The sequence below is a fragment of the Pristiophorus japonicus genome, chromosome 23 (assembly GCF_044704955.1).
Source record: "Pristiophorus japonicus isolate sPriJap1 chromosome 23, sPriJap1.hap1, whole genome shotgun sequence".
In the NCBI taxonomy this organism is placed as follows: Eukaryota; Metazoa; Chordata; class Chondrichthyes; family Pristiophoridae; genus Pristiophorus; species Pristiophorus japonicus.
The window spans coordinates 35,934,957-35,954,214 of NC_091999.1; the positions used below are offsets into that span (position 1 = coordinate 35,934,957).

A 19,258-nucleotide genomic window follows, 5' to 3' on the forward strand; every position below is an offset into this window, starting at 1 on the left:
GGGTGTAAGGGACTTCGGCTGGCAGAGGTGTGCACTCGGACTGGAGTAAGGCACTTCAACTGGTGGAGGCATACACTGGGATTGCGGTTAGGCATTTCAAATGGGAGAGGCATGCACTGGGACTGGGGTAAGGCACTTCATCTGGGGAGGGATACAGTGGGACTGGGGTAACGCACTTCAACTGTGGGAGGGATACAGTGGGACTGGAACAATGCACTTCAACTGCGGGAGGCATGCACTGGGACTGCGGGAAGGCACTTCAACTGGAGGAGGGATACACTTGGATTGGTTAAGGCACTACGGCTGGGGGAGGCAGAACTGAGACTGGGGTAAGGCACTTCAACTGGGGGAGGGATAAACTGGCACTGGGGTAAGGCACTTCAACTGGGGGAGGCATACAATTGGACTGGAGTAAGACACTTCGGCTGGGGAGCGATACACTGTGACTGGAGGAAAGGCACTTCAACTGTGGGAGGGATATACTGGGTCTGGAATAAGGCACTTTAACTGCGGGAGGCTTTCACCAGGACTGGGCTCAGGCACTTCAGCTGGGGAGGGATACCCTGGGACTGGGGTAAGGCACTATGGCTGGGGGACGCATGTACTGGGACTGGGGTAATGCACTTCAACTGGGGCAGGGATACACTGGACCGGGGTATGGCACTTTAACTGAGGGATGCTAACACTGGGACTGGATTAAGAAGACACTTCAACTGGTGGAGGGATACACTCGGACTGAGGTAAGGCACTTCAACTGGGGGAGGGATTCCCTGGGACTGGAGGAAAGGCACTTCAACTGTGGGAGGGCTACACTGGGTCTGTCATAAGACACTTCAAATGGGGGATGCATAAACTGGGACTGGGCTAAGGCACTTCAACTGGAGGAGCGATACACTGGCATTGGGGTAAGGCACTATGGTTGGGGGAGGCATGCACTGGGACTAGGCTAAGGCACTTCGGCTGGTGGAGAATATACTGGGACTGGGGTGGGGTACTTCGGCTGGGGGAGGCATGCACTGGGATGGGGTAAGGCACTTCGGCTGGGGGTGGCATGCACTGGGACTGGGGTAAGGCACTTCGGTTGAGGGAGGTGTGCACTGGGACTGGGGTAAGGCACTTTGGCTGGGATAGGCATAAACTGCGACTGGTTTAAGGCACTTTGGTTGGTGGAGGCATATACTGGGACTGGGACAAGACATTTTGGCTGGGACAGGCATGCACTGGCACGGGTGTAAGTGACTTCGGCTGGCAGAGGTGTGCACTCGGACTGGAGTAAGGCACTTCAACTAGTGGAGGCATGCACTGGGACTGCGGTTAGGCATTTCAACTGGGAGAGGCATGCACTGGGACTGGGGTAAGGCACTTCATCTGGGGAGGGATACAGTGGGACTGGGGTAACGCACTTCAACTGTGGCAGGAATACACTGGGACTTGAACAATGCACTTCAACTGGGGGAGGCATGCACTGGGACTGGGGGAAGGCACTTCAACTGGGGGACGGATACACTTGGATTGGGGAAAGGCACTTCGGCTGGGGAGGGATACACTGGGATTGGGGTAAGGCACTTCAAATGTGGGAGGGATACACTGGGTCTGGAATGAGACACTTCAAATGGGGGAGGCATAGACTGGGCTAAGGCACTTCAACTGGGGGAGAGATACACTGGGATTGGGGTAAGGCACTACGGTTGGGGGAGGCATGCACTGGGACTAGAGTAAGGCACTTCGTCTGGTGGAGAATATACTGGGACTGGGGTAGGGTACTTCGGCTGGGGGAGGCATGCACTGTGATGGGAGTAAGGCATTTCGGCTGGGCAAGGCATGCACTGCGACTGGGGTAAAATACTTTGGCTGGTGGAGGCATGCACTGCGACTGCGGTAAAATACTTCGGCTGGGGGAGGCACTTTGGCTGGGATAGGCATGAACTGCGACTGGTTTAAGGCACTTTGGTTGGTGGAGGCATACACTGGGACTGGGACAAGGCATTTTGGCTGGGAGAGGCATGCACTGGCACGGGTGTAAGGGACTTCGGCTGGCAGAGGTGTGCACTCAGACTGGAGTAAGGCACTTCAACTGGGAGAGGCATGCACTGGGACTGGGGTAACGCACTTCAACTGTGGGAGGGATACACTGGGACTGGAACAATGCACTTCAACTGGGGGAGGCATACACTGGGACTGGGGGAAGGCACTTCAACTGGGGGAGGGATACACTTGGATTGGGGTAAGGCACTTCCGCTGGGGAGGGATACACTGTGACTGGGGTAAGGCACTTCAAATGTGGGAAGGATACATTGGGACAGGAACAAGGTACTTCAACAGAGGGAGGGTTAAACTGGGACTGAAGTAAGGCACTACAGCTGGGGGAGGCATATACGGGGATTGGGCTTGGGCACTTTGGCTGAGGAGGCACGCACTGGGACTGGGGTAAGGCACTACGGCAGGGGGAGGGATCAAATGGCACTGGGGTAAGGCACTTCAACTGGGAGAGACATACACTGGGACTGGAGTAAGAAACTTCGGCTGCGGAGCGATACACTGTGACTAGAGGAAAGGCACTTCATCTGTGGGAGGGATATACTGGCTCTGGAATAAGGCACTTCAACTGCGGGAGGCTTACACCGGGACTGGACTGAGGCACTTCAGCTGGGGAGGGATACCATGGGACTGGGGTAAGGCACTACGGCTGAAGGACGCTTATACTGGGACTGGGGTAAGGCACGTCAACTGGGGGAGGCATGCACTGGGATGGGGGCAAGGCATTTCGGCTGAGCAAGGCATGCACTGCGACTGGGGTAAAATACTTTGGCTTGGGGCGGCATGCACTCACAGTGTGGCAAGGCACTTCAGCTGGGGGAGGTGTGCACTGGGACTGGGGTAAGGCACTTCGGCTGGGGGAGAATATACTGGGACTGGGGTAGGGCATTTCGGCTGGGGGAGGCATGCACTGGGACTGGGGTAAAATACTTCGGCTGGGATAGGCATAAACTGCGACTGGTTTAAGGCACTTTGGTTGGTGGAGGCATATACTGGGACTGGGACAAGGCATTTTGGCTGGGAGAGGCATGTACTGGCATGGGTGTAAGGGACTTCGCCTGCAGAGGTGTGCACTCGGACTGGATTAAGGCACTTCAACTGGTGGAGGCATGCACTGGGACTCCGTTTAGGCATTTCAACTGGGAGAGGCATGCACTGGGACTGGGGTAAGGCACTTCATCTGGGGAGGGATACAGTGGAACTGGGGTAATGCACTTCAACTGTGGGAGGGACACACTGGGACTGGAACAATGCACTTCAACTGGGGGAGGCATGCACTGGGACTGGGGGAAATACTTCAACTGGGGGAGGGATACACTTGGATTGGGGTATGGTACTTCGGCTGGGGAGGGATACACTGGGACTGGGGTAAGGCACTTCAAATGTGGGAGGGATATATTGGGACAGGAACAAGGTACTTCAACTGGGGGAGGCATACACTGGGACTGTGGCAAGGCACTTCAACAGAGGGAGGGTTACACTGGGACTGAGGTAAGGCACTACAGCTGGGGGAGGCATATACTGAGATTGGGGTAGGGCACTTTGGCTGAGGAGGCATGCACTGGGACTTGGGTAAGAAACTTCGGCTGGGGAGCGATACAATGTGACTGGAGGAAAGGCACTTCAACTGTGGGAGCGATACACTGGGTCTGGAGTAAGGCACTTCAACAGCGGGAGGCTGACACCGGGACTGGGCTAAGGCACTTCAGCTGGGGAGGGATACCCTGGGACTGGAGTAAGGCACTATGGCTGGGGGACGCATGTACTGGGACTGGGGTAATGCACTTCAACTGGGACAGGGATACACTGGACTGGGGTAAGGCACTTCAACTGGGGCAGGGATACACTGGACCGGGGTAAGGCACTTCAACTGGGGCAGGGATACACTGGACCGGGGTAAGGCACTTCAACTGGGGCAGGGATACACTGGACCGGGGTAAGGCACTTCAACTGGGGGAGGGATTCCCTGGGACTGGAGACAAGGCACTTCAACTGTGAGAGGGCTACACTGGGTCTGGAATAAGACACTTCAAATGGGGGATGCATAAACTGAGACTAGGCTGAGGGCACTTCAACTGGGGGAGGGATACAGTGGGATTGGGGTAAGGCACGACGGTTGGGGCAGGCATGTACTGGGACTAGGGTAAGGCACTTCGGCTGGTGGAGAATATACTGGGACTGGGGTAGGGCATTTCGGCTGGGGGAGGCATGCACTGCGACTGGGGTAAGGCACTTCAACTGTGGGAGGGATACACTGTGTCTGTCATAAGACACTTCAAATGGGGGATGCATAAACTGGGACTGGGCTAAGGCACTCCAACTGGGGGAGGCATGCACTGGGATGGTGTAAGGCACTTCGGTTGTGGGGGAGGTGTGCACTGGGATTGGGGTAAGGCACTTTGGTTGGGGGAGGCATGCACTGGGACTAGGGTAAGGCACTTCAGCTGGTGGAGAATATACTGGGACTGAGGTAGGGTACTTCGGCTGGGGGTGGCATGCACTGGGATGGGGGTAAGGCATTTCGGCTGGGCAAGGCTTGCACTGCGACTGGGGTAAAATACTTTGGCTGGGGGAGGCATGCACTCACACTGTGGCAAGGCACTTCGGCTGGGGGAGGCATGCACTGGGATGGGGTAAGGCACTTCGGTTGTGGGGGAGGTGTGCACTGGGACTGGGGTAAGGCACTTTGGCTGGGAGAGGCATGCACTGGCACGGGTGTAAGGGACTTCGGCTGGCAGAGGTGTGCACTCGGACTGGAGTAAGGCACTTCAACTGGTGGAGGCATACACTTGGACTGTGGTTAGGCATTTCAACTGGGAGAGGCATGCACTGGGACTGGGGGAAGGCACTTCATCTGGGGAGGAATACACTTGGATTGGGGTAAGGCACTTCAAATGTGGGAGGGATACCCTGGGACTGGAGGAAAGGCACTTCAACTGTGGGAGGGCTACACTGGTTCTGGAATAAGACACTTCAAATGGGGGAGGCCTAAACTGGGACTGGGCTAAGGCACTTCAACTGGGGGAGAGATACACTGGGATTGGGGTAAGGCACTTCGGCTGGGCAAGGCATGCACTGCGACTGGGGTAAAATACTTTGGCTGGGGGTGGCTTGCGTTCACAGTGTGGAAAGGCACTTCACCTGGGGGAGGTGTGCACTGGGATTGGGGTAAGGCACTTCGCCTGGGATAGGCATGAACTGTGACTGGTTGAAGGCACTTTGGTTGGTGGAGGCATATACTGGGACTGGGAAAAATACTTTGGCTGGGGGTGGCATGCACTCACAATGTGGCAAGGCACTTCGGCTGGTGGAGGTGTGCACTGCGACTGGGGTAAGGCACTTCGGTTGGGGGACGTATGCACTGGGACTGGGGTAATGTACTTCATCTGGGGAGGGATACAGTGGGGCTGGGGTAACGCACTTCAACTGTGTGAGGGATACACTGGGACTGGAACAATGCACTTCAACTGGGGGAGGCATGCACTGGGATTGGGGGAAGGCACTTCAACTGGGGGAGGGATACACTGGGACTGAGGTAAGGCACGACAGTTGGGGGAGACATAGACTGGGATTGGGGTCGGGCTCTTTGGCTGAGGAGGCATGCACTGGGACTGGGGTAAGGCACTTCAACTGGAGGAGGGATAAACTGGCACTGGGGTAAGGCACTTCAACTGGAGGAGGGATAAACTGGCACTGGGGTAAGGCACTTCAACTGGGAGTGGCATACACTGGGACTGGAGTAAGAAACTTCGGCTTGGGAGCGATACACTGTGACTAGAGGAAGGGCACTTCAACTGTGGGAGGGATACACTGGCTCTGGAATAAGACACTTCAACTGCGGGAGGCTTACACCGGGACTGGGTTAAGGCACTTCAGCTGGGGAGGGATATCCTGGGACTGGGGTAAGGCACTGCGGCTGAAGGATGCATATACTGGGACTGGGGTAAGGCACTTCAACTGGGGGAGGGATTCCCTGGGAGTGGAGGAAAGGAACTTCAACTGTGGGAGGGCGACACTGGGACTGGAATAAGACATTTCAAATGGGGGAGGCATAAACTGGACTGGGCTACGGGCACTTCAACTGGGGGAGGGATACACTGGGATTGGGGTAAGGCACTACGGTTGGGGGAGGCATGCACTGGGACTAGGGTAAGGTACTTCAGCTGGTGGAGAATATACTGGGACTGGGGTAGGGTACTTCGGCTGGGGGAGGCATGCACTGGGATGTGGGTAAGGCATTTTGGCTGGGCAAGGCATGCACTGCGACTGGGGTAAAATACTTTGGCTTGGGGTGGCATGCACTCACACTGTGGCAAGGCACTTCAGCTGGGGGAGCTGTGCACTGGGACTGGGGTAAGGCACTTCGGCTGGGGGAGGTGTGCACTGGGACTGGGTTAAGGCACTTTGGCTGGGATAGGCATAAACAGCGACTGGTTTAAGGCGCTTTGGTTGGTGGAGGCATATACTGGGACTGGGACAAGGTACTCCGGCTGGGAGTGGCATGCACTGGCACGGGTGTAATGGATTTCGGCTGGCAGAGGTGTCCACTCGAACTGGAGGAAGGCACTTCAACTGGGAGAGGCATGCACTGGGACTGGGGTAAGGCACTTCATCTGGTGAAGGGTTACAGTAGGACTGGGGTAACACACTTCAACTGTGGGAGGGATACACTGGGACTGGAACAATGCACTTCAACTGGGGGAAGCATATACTGGGACTGGGGAAAGGCACTTCAACTGGGGGAGTGATAACCTGGCATTGGGGTAACGCACTTCAACTGGGAGAGGCTTACACTGAGACTGGAGTAAGAAACTTCGGCTGGGGAGCGATACACTGTGACTAGAGGAAAGACACTTCAACTGTGGGAGGGATACACTGGCTCTGGAATAAGGCACTTCAACTGCGGGAGGCTTACACCGGGACTGGGTTAAGGCACTTCAGCTGGGGAGCGATATCCTGGGACTGGGGTAAGGCACTACGGCTGAAGGACGCATATACTGGGACTGGGGTAAGGCACTTCAACTGGGGCAGGGATACACTGGACCAGGGTAAGACACTTCAAATGGTGGAGGGATACACTGGCACTGGGGTAAGGCACTTCAACTGGGGGAGGGATTTCCTGGGAGTGGAGGAAAGGAACTTCAACTGTGGGAGGGCTACACTGCGACTGGAATAAGACATTTCAAATGTGGGAGGCATAAACTGGGACTGGGCTAGGGGCACTTCAACTGGGGGAGGGATACACTGGGATTGTGGTAAGGCACTACTGTTGGGGGAGGCATAAACCGCGACTGGTTTAAGGCACTTTGGTTGGTGGAGGCATATACTGGGACTGGGACAAGGTACTTTGGCTGGGAGAGGCATGCACTGGCACGGGTGTAAGAGATTTCGGCTGGCAGAGGTGTGCACTCGAACTGGAGTAAGGCACTTCTACTGGTGGAGGCAAACACTGGGACTGCGGTTAGGCATTTCAACTGGGAGAGGCATGCACTGGGACTGTGGTAAGGCACTTCATCTGGTGAAGGGTTGCAGTAGGACGGTGGTAACGCACTTCAACTGTGGGAGGGATACACTGGGACTGGAACAATGCACTTCAACTGGGGGAAGCATGCACCTGAACTGGGGGAAGGCACTACGGCTGGGGAAGGCATATACTGGGACTGGGGTAAGGCACTTCAACTGGGGGAGGGCTAAACTGCCACTGGGGTAAGGCACTTCAACTGGGAGAGGCATACACTGGGACTGGAGTAAGAAACTTCGGCTGGGAAGCGATACACTGTGACTAGAGGAAAGGCATTTCAACTGTGGGTGGGATACACTGGCTCTGGAATAAGGCACTTCAACTGCGGGAGGCTTACACCGGGACTGGGTTAAGGCACTTCAGCTGGGGAGGGATATCCTGGGACTGGGGTAAGGTTCTACGGCTGAAGGATGCATATACTGGGACTGGGGTAAGGCACTTCAACTGGGGCAGGCATACACTGGACCGGGGTAAGGCACTTCAACTGGGGGAGGCATATACTGCGACTGGAGTAAGGAACTTTGGCTGGGGAGCGATACACTGTGACTGGAGGAAAGGCACTTCAACTGTGGGAGAGATACACTGGCACTGGAGTAAGGCACTTCAACTGGGGCAGGGATACACTGGACCTGGGTAAGGCACTTCAACTGGGGCAGGGATACACTGGACCGGGGTAAGGCACTTCAACTGAGGAAGGGATAAAATGGCACTGGGATAAGGCACTTCAACTGGGGGACGCTAACACTGGGACTGGAGTTAGACACTTCAACTGGTGGAGGGATACACTGGATCTGGGGTAAGGCAGTTCAACTGGGGGAGGGATGCCCAGGGACTGAAGGAAAGGCACTTCAACTGTGGGAGGGATACAGTGGCTCCTGAATAAGGCACTTCAACTGCGGAAGGCTTACACCGGGACTGGGCTCAGGCACTTCAGCTGGGGAGGGATACCCTGGGACTGGGGTAAGGCACTATGGTTGGGGGACGCATATACTGGGACTGGGGTAAGGCACTTCAACTGGGGCAGGGATACACTGGACCGGGGTAAGGCACTTCAACTGGGGGAGGGATTCCCTGGGACTGGAGGAAAGGCACTTCAACTGAGGGAGGGCTACACTGGGTCTGGAATAAGACACTTCAAATGGGGGAGGCATAAACTGGGACTGGGCTAAGGGCACTTCAACTGGTGGAGGGATACACTGGGATTGGGGTAAGGCACTTCGGCTGGTGGCGAATATACTGGGATTGGGGTGGGGTACTTCGGTTGGGGGAGGCATGCACTGGGATGTGGGTAAGGCATTTCGGCTGGGCAAGGCATGCACTGCGACTGGGGTAAAATACATTGGCTGGAGGTGGCTTGCACTCATACTGTGGCAAGGCACTTCGGCTGGGGGAGGCATGCACTGGGACTGGGGTAAGGCACTTTTGTTGGGGGAGGTGTGCACTTGGACTGGGTAAGGCACTATGGCTGGGACAGGCATAAACTGCGACTGGTTTAAGGCACCTTGGTTGGTGGAGGCATACACTGGGACTGGGACAAGGCATTTTGGCTGGGAGAGGCATGCACTGGCACGGGTGTAAGGGACTTCGGCTGGCAGAGGTGTGCACTCGGAGTGGAGTAAGGGACTTCAACTGGTGGAGGCATACACTGGGACTGCGGTTAGGCATTTCAAATGGGAGAGGCATGCACTGGGACTGGGGTAAGGCACTTCATCTGGGGATGGATACAGTGAGATGGGGTAAGCACTTTGGCTGGGTGAGGCATATACTGGGACTGGGGAGGGTACTTTGGCTGACGGAGGCATGCATTTGCACTGAGAAACGCTACTTCGGCTGGGGGGGCATATATTGTGACTTAGGTAAAGCACTTCGGCTGGGAGAAACAAGCACTGGGACTACAGTAATGCACTTCAACTGGTGGAGGGATACACTGGGACTGTGGTAAGGCACTTCAACTGGGGGATGCTAACACTGGGACTGGGCTAAGGCACTTCAACTGGTGGAGGCATGCATTGGGACTGGGGTAAGGCACTTCAACTGAGGGAGGGATAAACTGGGACTGGGATAAGGCACTTCGGCTGGGGGAGGCATGCACTGGGACTGCAGTAAGGCACTTCGGCTGGGGGAGGCATATACTTGGACTGGGGTAAGGCACTTCGGCTGGGGGATGCTAACACTGGGACTGGGATAAGGCACTTTGGCTGGGGGAGGCATGCACTGGGACTAGGGTTAGGCACTTTGGCTGGGGAAGGCATATACTGGGATTAGGGTAAGGCACTTCGGCTGGGGGAGGCATGCACTGGGACTGGGGTAAGGCACTTCGGCTGGGGGATGTTTATACTGGGACTGGGGTAAGGCACTTCGGCTGGGGGATGCTAACACTGGGACTGGGGTAAGGCACTTCGGCAGTGGGAGCATGTACTGGGACTGTAGTAAGACAATTCGGATGAGGGAGAAATGCAATGCGACTGGATTCAGCCACTTCGGCTGGGGGAGGCATGCACTCTAACTGGGGAAAGGCACTTCGGCTGTGGGAGGCATGCACTGGGACTGGGGTAAGGCACTTCGAGTGGGGGAGGCCTGCACTGGGACTGGGGTAAGGCACTTTTCCTGGGGGAGGCATATACTGGGACAGTGCTAAGACACTTCGGCGGGGAGAGAAATGCAATGGGACTAGGGTAGGGCACTTCGGCTGTGGGAGGCCTGCACTGGGACTTGGGTAAGGCACGTCGGCTGGTGGCAGGTGCACTTGGACTGGGGAAGGCACTTCAGCTGGAGGAAGCATACACTGGGACTGTGGTAAGGCACTACAGCTGGGGGAGGGTTGCACTGTGACTGGGATAAGGCACCTTGGCTGGGGAGGCATGCACTGCGACTGGGATAAGGCACTTCGGCTGGGGGAGGCATATGTTGTGACTGGGGTAAGACACTTCAGCTGGGGGAGGCATGCACTCTGACTGGGGTAAAGCACTTTGGCTGGGGGAGGCCTGCACTGGGACTGGGGTCAGGCACTTCAGCTGGCGGAGGCCTGCACTGGGAATGGGGTAAGGCACTTTGGCTGTGGGAGGCATATACTTGGACGGTGGTAAGACACTTTGGCGGCAGGAGAAATGCAATGGGACTAGTGTCAGGCACTTCTGCTGGGTGAGGCATGCACTGGGACTGGGTAAGGCATTCCGCTGGGGGAGGCATATCTTGGGACTGGGGTAAAGCACTTTGACTGGGGGAGGCATGTACTGGAATTAGGGTAATGCACTTTGACCAAGGGAGGCAAGCACTGGGACTGGGGTAAAGCACTTCTGCTGGGGGGGGGGTCATGTATTGGGACTGGGGTAAAGCCCTTCTGCTGGGGGAGGCATGTACTGGGACTGGGGTAATGCACTTCGGCTGGGGGAGGCATGCGCTGGGATGGGGGCAAGGTACTTTGGCTGGCCCTTGCTATCTTATGGGGAGCTCTGTCCTCTGTCGCTTCAGGAATTCAAAGTGGATCAAGTTACAATTTGCAAAGTCAGTGAGACCTTGGGATGGGTGGTTCCAGTTACACATTCCAGTGAAATCTCAGGGTGTGGCTTATGCTCCAAGGGACCAATCATAGACAAATGGTGCGGCGTGGCGGCCATTTTGGCAGTACAAATAAGCGCGTTCTTTATTAACCCGCTCCCTCCCTCCGCCCATCTCTCACCTGCTGACTCACCCACTGTGCATGCTCAGCTCACACTGCCCGGCTGATTGACGGCAGCTCCCGACCAATAGGGAGAATGGGGGCGGGGCTGGAGGACCAGGCAGGCGGTTGATCCTCCAACCCATCACAGTGTACGAGAGGTGGGGCTTGCAGCCCCCAGTGGGCGGGGCTGGGTCTGGATCTCGCTCATTGGCTGAAACTCTGCCCCATTGTTAAAGCTGATGTCCCTCAAACTCCAGGAGGAAACGGGACATTTCTGTCGTGGCTTTAAACAGATGGAACTCTGTGGGGTGGAGGAAACATTGCAGCATTTGGTAGTGACATGGATTCATTCAGGCCAGACAGCGGGGATTATTTCTGGAAATAACACAGTGTAGTTGTTTCTGTTGAAACAGATGAAACCCTGTCGTTGTGGAACAACCACACTTCTCGTGTCCTGGTCAATCACGTGTGCAACAAGTGTCGTCATGGAAGTAAAGGATGGTATCAAATTGGAAAAAATGGCAGATAATGTTGTGAAGGACAGTGGAAGGCCAGAGGATTGGAAATTTTTAGAAACCTGCAAAGGACGACTAAAAAATGAAAAAGATAGAGAAGATAGCAGATGAGAGCAAACTAGCAAGAAATATAAAAACAGACAGTAAGAGCTTCTACAGGGACATAAAAAGGAAACGAGTATCTAAAGTAAACATTGCTCACTTAGAGGATGACATTGGAGAATTACTAATGGGAAACACGGAAATGGCAGAGATTTTGAACGAATATTTTGTATTAGGCTTCACGGTAGAGGACACTAAAAACATCCCAACAGTTGATAACCAAGGAGCTATTGCGGAGGGGGAGTTGGGGAGGATGACTTAAAACAATCACCATCACTACAGATAAAGTGCTAATCAAACTAACGTGACGAAAGGTGAACAAGTCCTGTGGACCTGATGGCATGCATCCTCAGGTCTTAAAATAATTAGTTGCAGAGATAGTGCATGCATTGGTTGTAATCCACCAAAATTGCCTGAATTCTGAAGAGGTCCCAGTGGACTGGAAAACTGCAAATGTAACACGCCTATTCAAGTAAGGAGGGAGACAGAGAGCAGGAAACTATACATCAGTTAGCCTACCATCTGTCAGTGGGAAAATACTTGAGTTCATCATTAAGGAAGTACTAGCAGGACATTTAGAAAACCATACTGCAGTTAGGCAGAGTTAGCATGGTTTTATGAAAGGGAAATCATGTTTGACAAATTTGCTGTAGTTGTTTAAGGATGGAATGAGCAGAGTGGATAAGGGAGAATCATTTGATGTTGTATATTTTGATTTCCAGAAAGCATTCAATAAGGTGCCACACAAAATATTACTGCACATGCTAAGAGCTCACGGGGTTGGGTGTAATATATCAGCATGGATAGAGGATTGCTGAACTAACAGAAAACAGAGAGTCCGGATAAATGGGTCATTTTCAGGTTGGCAAACAGTAACTAGTGGGGTGCGGCAGTGATAAGTACTGGGGCCTCAACTAATTACAATTTATATTAATGACTTGGATGAAGGGACCGAGTGTAACATAGCCAAATTTGCCGATGGTACAAAGATAGGTGGGAAAGCAAGTTGTGAGGAGGACGCAAAGAATCTACAAAGGGATGTAGATAGGTTCAATGAGTGGGCAAAAATCTGGCAGATGGACTAAAATGTGGTAAAATATCAGGTGATTTCCTTTGGTAGGAAAAAAAAGCAAATTATTATTTAGATGTGGACGATTATAAAATGCTGTTATACAGAGAGATCTGGGGATTCTTGTACATGAAACTCAAAATGTTTGCATGCAGGTACAGCAATAATCAGGAAGGCAAACTGAATGCTGGCCTTTATTGCAAAGGGGATGGAGTCTAAAAGTAGGGAAGTCCTGCTACAACTGTAAGACCACACCTGGGCTACTGCGCACAGTTTTGGTCTGGACTTGTCTCCATTCTCGTGCCGAGAGGATTGATCCACCCAGATGGGAACAACAACATTTGGGTACACTGATTCCCCACCAATTCCCATTCCCCTTCTTTCTGGTGGATATGGAGGGGCCACTGTGTGTAATGAGCAAGGCATTAAGAATTGTCAGCAAGCTCTTTCCAATTGGAGATTTTATTCAGTGGAAACTTTCACACACTATTGTAGATTTTGTACCAAAGATCAATTTAGGATTAAAGTAAAAGTTCATAATTTTATTGCAAAGTAAATTTCTGTTGAGAATTGCTGAATTAAGGGGAAAGATAACCCACAGTGTTTCTTAAATGGACACTGCATCCCTGAGAACACAATCAGCAATATATCCAGAATATTAAAATCCAGCCCAGTTATCGGGTTATTAACATCAACAGAGACAAACCCCAACTGTCAGAATGAACATGGTTCAGTCGGGATGTGATTAACAGCCTCAATAACAGTAGAATCCAACTCCTGCAATCACTTGTGAACTCGCTGGTGTTTCAGCAGGTGGGATGCCTGAGTGAATCCCTTCCCGCACTCCGAGCAGGTGAACGGCCTCTCCCCAGTGTGTACTCGCTGGTGTCTCAGCAGGTTGGATGACTGAGTGAATCCCTTCCCACACTCCGAGCAGGTGAATGGCCTCTCCCCAGTGTGAACTCGCTGGTGTGTCAGCAGGTTGGATGAACAAGTGAATCCTTTACCACACTCATAGCAGGTGAACGGCCTCTCCCCAGTGTGAACTTGCTGGTGTGCCAGCAGGTTGGATGAACAATTGAATCCCTTCCCACACTCCGAGCAGGTGAACGGCCTCTCCTCAGTGTGTACTCGCTGGTGTGACTGCAGGTGGGATGACTGAGTGAATTCCTTCCCACACTCAGAGCAAGTGAACGGCCTCTCCCCAGTGTGAACTCGCTGGTGTGTCAGCAGGATGGATGGCCGAGTGAATCCCTTCCCACACTCAGAGCAGGTGAACGGCCTCTCCCCAGTGTGAACTCGCAGGTGTGTCAGCAGGTTGGATGAACAAGTGAATCCCTTCCCACAATCATAGCAGGTGAACGGCCTCTCCCCAGTGTGAACTCGCTGGTGTGCCAGCAGGTTGGATGAACAAGTGAATCCCTTCCCACACTCCGAGCAGGTGAACGGCCTCTCCCCAGTGTGAACTCGCTGGTGTTTCAGCAGGTCGGATGACTGAGTGAATCGCTTCCCACACTCAGAGCAGGTGAACGGCCTCTCCCCAGTGTGACTGTGTTGATGAATTTCCAGGACAGATGGTGATCTGAATCCCTTCCCACAGTCCCCACATTTCCACGGTTTCTCCATGGTGCGGGTATTCTTGTGACTCTCCAGGTTGGACGATCAGTTGAAGCCTCGCCCACACACACAACACGTTTACAGTTTCTCCCCGCTGTGAATGGTGCGATGTTTCTTCAGGCTGTGTAACTGGTTAAAGCTCTTTCCACAGGCAGTGCACTGGAACACTCACTCGGGTGTGTGTGTCTCGGTGCTTTTCCAGTCACACTGATATTTGAAATCTTTTCGCACAGACAGAAGAGACAAACATTTCTCCTTCCACTTTCAAAGGCCGATGATATTCAGGTCCTGATGAATCGATTGACTCCATCAGATCTTGACGCGATGTTTAGTTTGTGTTTCCTGTCTGAAAATCTCCCCTTCTAATACGATGTAAAAGGAGACAACAAAACTCATCACTGTCAGTACAAGACACAAATTCAGGATATACACATCTAGTTTCCATTTAACATTCTTTCCTCTCTTTTTCTTCAAAGCTGTAAATTCCTGTCCCACACATTGTCCCTCCTGCAGCACTGAAACCCAAATCAACACACATTTCTAGCCTGTTTCTCCTCCACTCCCAGTTTTCACCACCAATTCTGGTTGGGTTCAGTTCTACACTCACTGGTTCCCGTCCCTCTCTTCCCCTGAATGTTCTGACTGTGGCTGGGTTCAGGTCGACACTCACTGGTTCCCCACTTCCACTGAAGATGCTGAGTCTGGCTGCGTTCAGTTCCGCACTCACTGGTTCCCCTACCTCTGCTCCCCTGATGGGGCGGTCTCTGGCTGGGGTCATTTCTGCAATCACTGGGTCCTCTCCGTCCCTCCCCTCTTTCCCCACCACTGAAGATGCTGACTCTGGCTGGGTTTAGTTCTACTGTCACTGGTTCCTCTCCCTTGAAGGTACTGACTATGGATGGGTTTAGTTCTACAGTCACTGGTTCCCCTCCCCTGAAGGTACTGACTCTGGCTAGGTTCAGTTCTAGACTCACTGGTTCCCCTCACCTGAAGGTACTGACTCTAGTTGGGTTCAGTTCTACACTCACTGAGTCCTCTCCCCTGAAGTTGCTGACTCTGGCAGGGTTCAGTTCTGCAGTCACTGGTTCCCCTCCCCTGAAGGTACTGACTCTGGCTGGGTTCAGTTCTACACTCACTGGTTCCCCTCCCCTGAAGGTGCAGACTCTGGCTGGGTTCAGTTCTACACTCACTGGTTCCCCTCCCCTGAAGGTACTGACTCTGGCTGGGTTCAGTTCTGCACTCACTGGTTCCCGTCCCCTGAAGGCGCTGTCTTTGGCTGGGTTCAGTTCCAGACACTGACATCATTCACTTTGTTCCTGCACCAAGATGGCCACGCATGCGCTGTGCTGCTCAGTGAATCAAATTGGCGGCGTGAACATGCCTTCCTGCACCAAGATGGCCACCGTTAGCCTGGGCCTGTGACCGGGAGAAAGCCCCAAAGCTGCAACCGCCGATATTCCGGTTATTATTCCGGGCTTGCGGCGAGCACCGATTGTTTATGAAGCCTCCCCGGCTCCCCGCTGGTCCATTATTCTGCTCCGTCCCGCTGAAAAGGACACTTCTTGGGAGCCTGTACAAAACGCGTCTCCTCCACCATTACACGCACCGTGCATGCTCCAAACACAGCCAGGGCCCGCGCCTGCGCACTGAGCTCCTGTAGTCTGGGTGCAGCACATTCTCCCCCCGGGGCATGCTGGGTACATATGACCATGAGAAATCGGAGCAGGAGTGTGCCACCCAGACCCCCGGGCCTGCTCCCCATTCAATAAGGTCATGGCTGGTCTGATCATAGGCTCAGCTCCATTCCCTGCCCACTCCCCAGAACCCTTTACTCCCTTATCGCTCAAAAATCTGGCTATCTCCGCCTTAAATAAACACAATGATCCAGACTCCACTGCTCTCTGGTGCAGAGAATTCCACAGATTTACAACCCTCTGAGAGAAGAAATTCCTCCTCATCTCAGTTTTAAATCAGTTGAGGAGAAAGATTGCATTTGTGACTAGAACACGATTTACTGTGATTGCATTGGGCACTGAACTATGTTCATTCTGGCAGCTCTTGTTTGTTTCTGGTTATCTTAATAACCTCGATACCTGAACATAAGAACATAAGAAATAGCAACAGGAGTAGGCCATACGGCCCCTCGAGCATGCTCCGCCATTCAATAAGATCATGGCTGATCTGATCATGGACTCAGTTCCACTTCCCCGCCCGCTCCCCATGACCCATATTCCCATATCGTTTAAGAAACTGTCTATTTCTGTCTTAAATTTATTCAATGGCCCAACTTCCACAGCTCTCGAAGTCAGTGAAGTCCATAGATTTACAACCCTCTGAGAGAAGAAATTGCTCCTCATCTCTCTTTTAAATGGGCGGCCCCTTATTCTAAGATCATGCACTCTAATTCTAGACTCCCCATTATCAGTGGAAACATCCTCTCTGCATCCACCTTATCAAGCCGCCTCATAATCTTATACGTTTTGATAAGATCACCTTTCATTCTTCTTAATTCCAGTCAGTAGAGGCCCAACCTACTTAATTGTTCCTCATAAGTCAAACCCCTCATGCCCAGAATCAACCTAGTGAACCTTCTCTGAGCTGCCTCCAAAGCAAGTATATCCTTTCATAAATATGGAAACCAAAACTGCACGCAGTGTTCCAGGTGTGGCCTCACATATAGCTGCAGCAAGATTTTCCTGCTTTTATACCCTATCCCTTTTGCAATAAAGGCCAAGATACCATTGGCCTTCCTGATCACTTGCTGAAACTACATACTATCCTGTTGCATTTCATTCACAAGCATCCCCAGGTCCTGCTGTACTGCAGTACTTTGCAATCTTTTGCCATTTAAACAATATGTTGCTCTTTGATTTTTTTCTGCCAAAGTGCATGACCTCACACTTTCCAACATTATAGTCCATCTGCCAAATTTTTGCTCACTCACTTAGCCTGTCTATGTCCTTTTGCAGATTTGTTGTGTCCTCCTCACACATTGCTTTTCCTTCGATCTTTGTATCATCAGCAAACTTGGCTATGTTACACTCAGTCCCTTTTTCCAAGTCGTTAATATAGATTGTAAAGCTGGAGATTAATACCCTCTATAAATGTTGAATAAATTATCTTTGTTTCAAACACAGTTTGTTAAATATTTGATTCCTCCATGATCAGAGGAGATTAATTGATGTTCTGTTATGGACTGTTCCCTTTTAGGGCTTTTTCTTAATCTAACTTATATCACTTCTCACCTAGTTCGCTTTCTAGCATATCAAACCCCAAACTTGTTCCATTTGCATACATGATTTGTGGTTGTAGTAGACTTAACTGCTGTGTCTCACTTTAAACTCAGCTGAAATCTTTTGAACCACCCCTTTATTGAACTGTCTTGCATAAGATTTGAAATCCGTTACTTTCTAGATCAGTTAACCTGTTTTTGAAACCAATTGAATATTAAAAACTCATCCACACATTTTGCACGTGATAGCCTGTGAAATATTCTGATATTTGAAATCATCATTACCACAAGCTCCGTTCCCGAGTGACCGACTCCATCCCTCTCCCCAACTTCTGTCTGAGCCTGAACTCGACTGTTCACAACCTTGGTGACATACTTAACCCTGAAATAAGTTTTTGACCACATATCCACAAAATAACTAAGAATGCCTATTTCCACCTCTGTAACATCGCCCATCACCACTCATGCCTCAGCTCATCCACTGCTGAAGCCCTCATCCATGCCTTTTTTTACTTCTGGACTTGACTATTCCAATGCACTCCTCCCACATTCTGACCTATATAAACTAGTGTTGATCCAAAACTCGGCTGCCCATGTCCGAACTCGCCCAAGTCCAGCTCACCCATCACCCCTGTGCTCGCTGACCGACATTGGCTTCCAGTGAAGCAACGCCTTGATTTCAAAATTCCCGCTCACACTGCCCCCACAACATCCCCACCTCCCCGCCGCTCCCGCCCATGAGATATCAGTCTTTCTGAGTATCCCTGATTATAATTGTTCAACCATTGGTGGCTTTTGTGGCTGTGCCTTCTGTTGCCCAGGCCTCAATTCTGGAACATCCAGTCTAAACATTTATGTCTAACCCGTGCTGTACCTGCCCTGGCAGTTTTTGATGGGATAGTGTAGAGCACGTTTTTCTCTGTATCTACTCTGTGCGGTATGTTCGCACAGAGTGTTTGAGGGGACAGTGTAGAGTGATTTTTACTCAATATGTAACCCGTGTTGTTCCTGCCCTGGGTGTGTTTGATGGGACAGAGTAGAGAGAGATTTACTCTGTATCTAACCCGTGCTTTACATACCCTAGGAATGGTTAATGGGACAATGTAGAGGGATATTTACTCTGCATTATAACCCTTTCTGTACCTGCCGTGGAGTGGCTGATAGGACAGTGTAGAGGGAATTTACTCTGTATCTATCATTTGTGTACTTGCCCTGGGAATGTTTGCTGGGACAGTGTAGAGGGAACGTTACTCTGTTTGTACCCAGTGCTGTACGTGCACGAGGAGTGTTTGATGGACAGTGTAGACGGAGTTTTACTCTGTATCTAACCCGTTTTGGACCTGCCCTGGGAATGTCTGGTTGAACATTATAGAGGGAGATCTCCTCAATATCGAATAAATGCTGTATCTGCCCTGGAATGCCTGGGACATTAGAGGGAGATGTACTCTGTGTCTCACCTGCACTGTACTTGCCCTGGGAACTGTATAGCGGAAGCTTTGGTCTG

General features: G+C 52.1%; 1 protein-coding gene across 1 annotated transcript in view; it reads right to left on the bottom strand.

Annotated features, from left to right (window-relative positions):
• Window positions 1–13,443: 13,443 nt before the first annotated feature.
• Window positions 13,444–19,258, bottom strand: part of LOC139235348 (zinc finger protein 850-like) — a 193,817-nt gene continuing 188,002 nt past the window's right edge. The window contains exon 3 of the mRNA XM_070866488.1: window positions 13,444–14,454. Coding sequence (XP_070722589.1) covers window positions 13,689–14,454 — 766 coding nt within the window. The 3' untranslated portion in view covers window positions 13,444–13,688. The remainder of the gene's footprint in view (window positions 14,455–19,258) is intronic.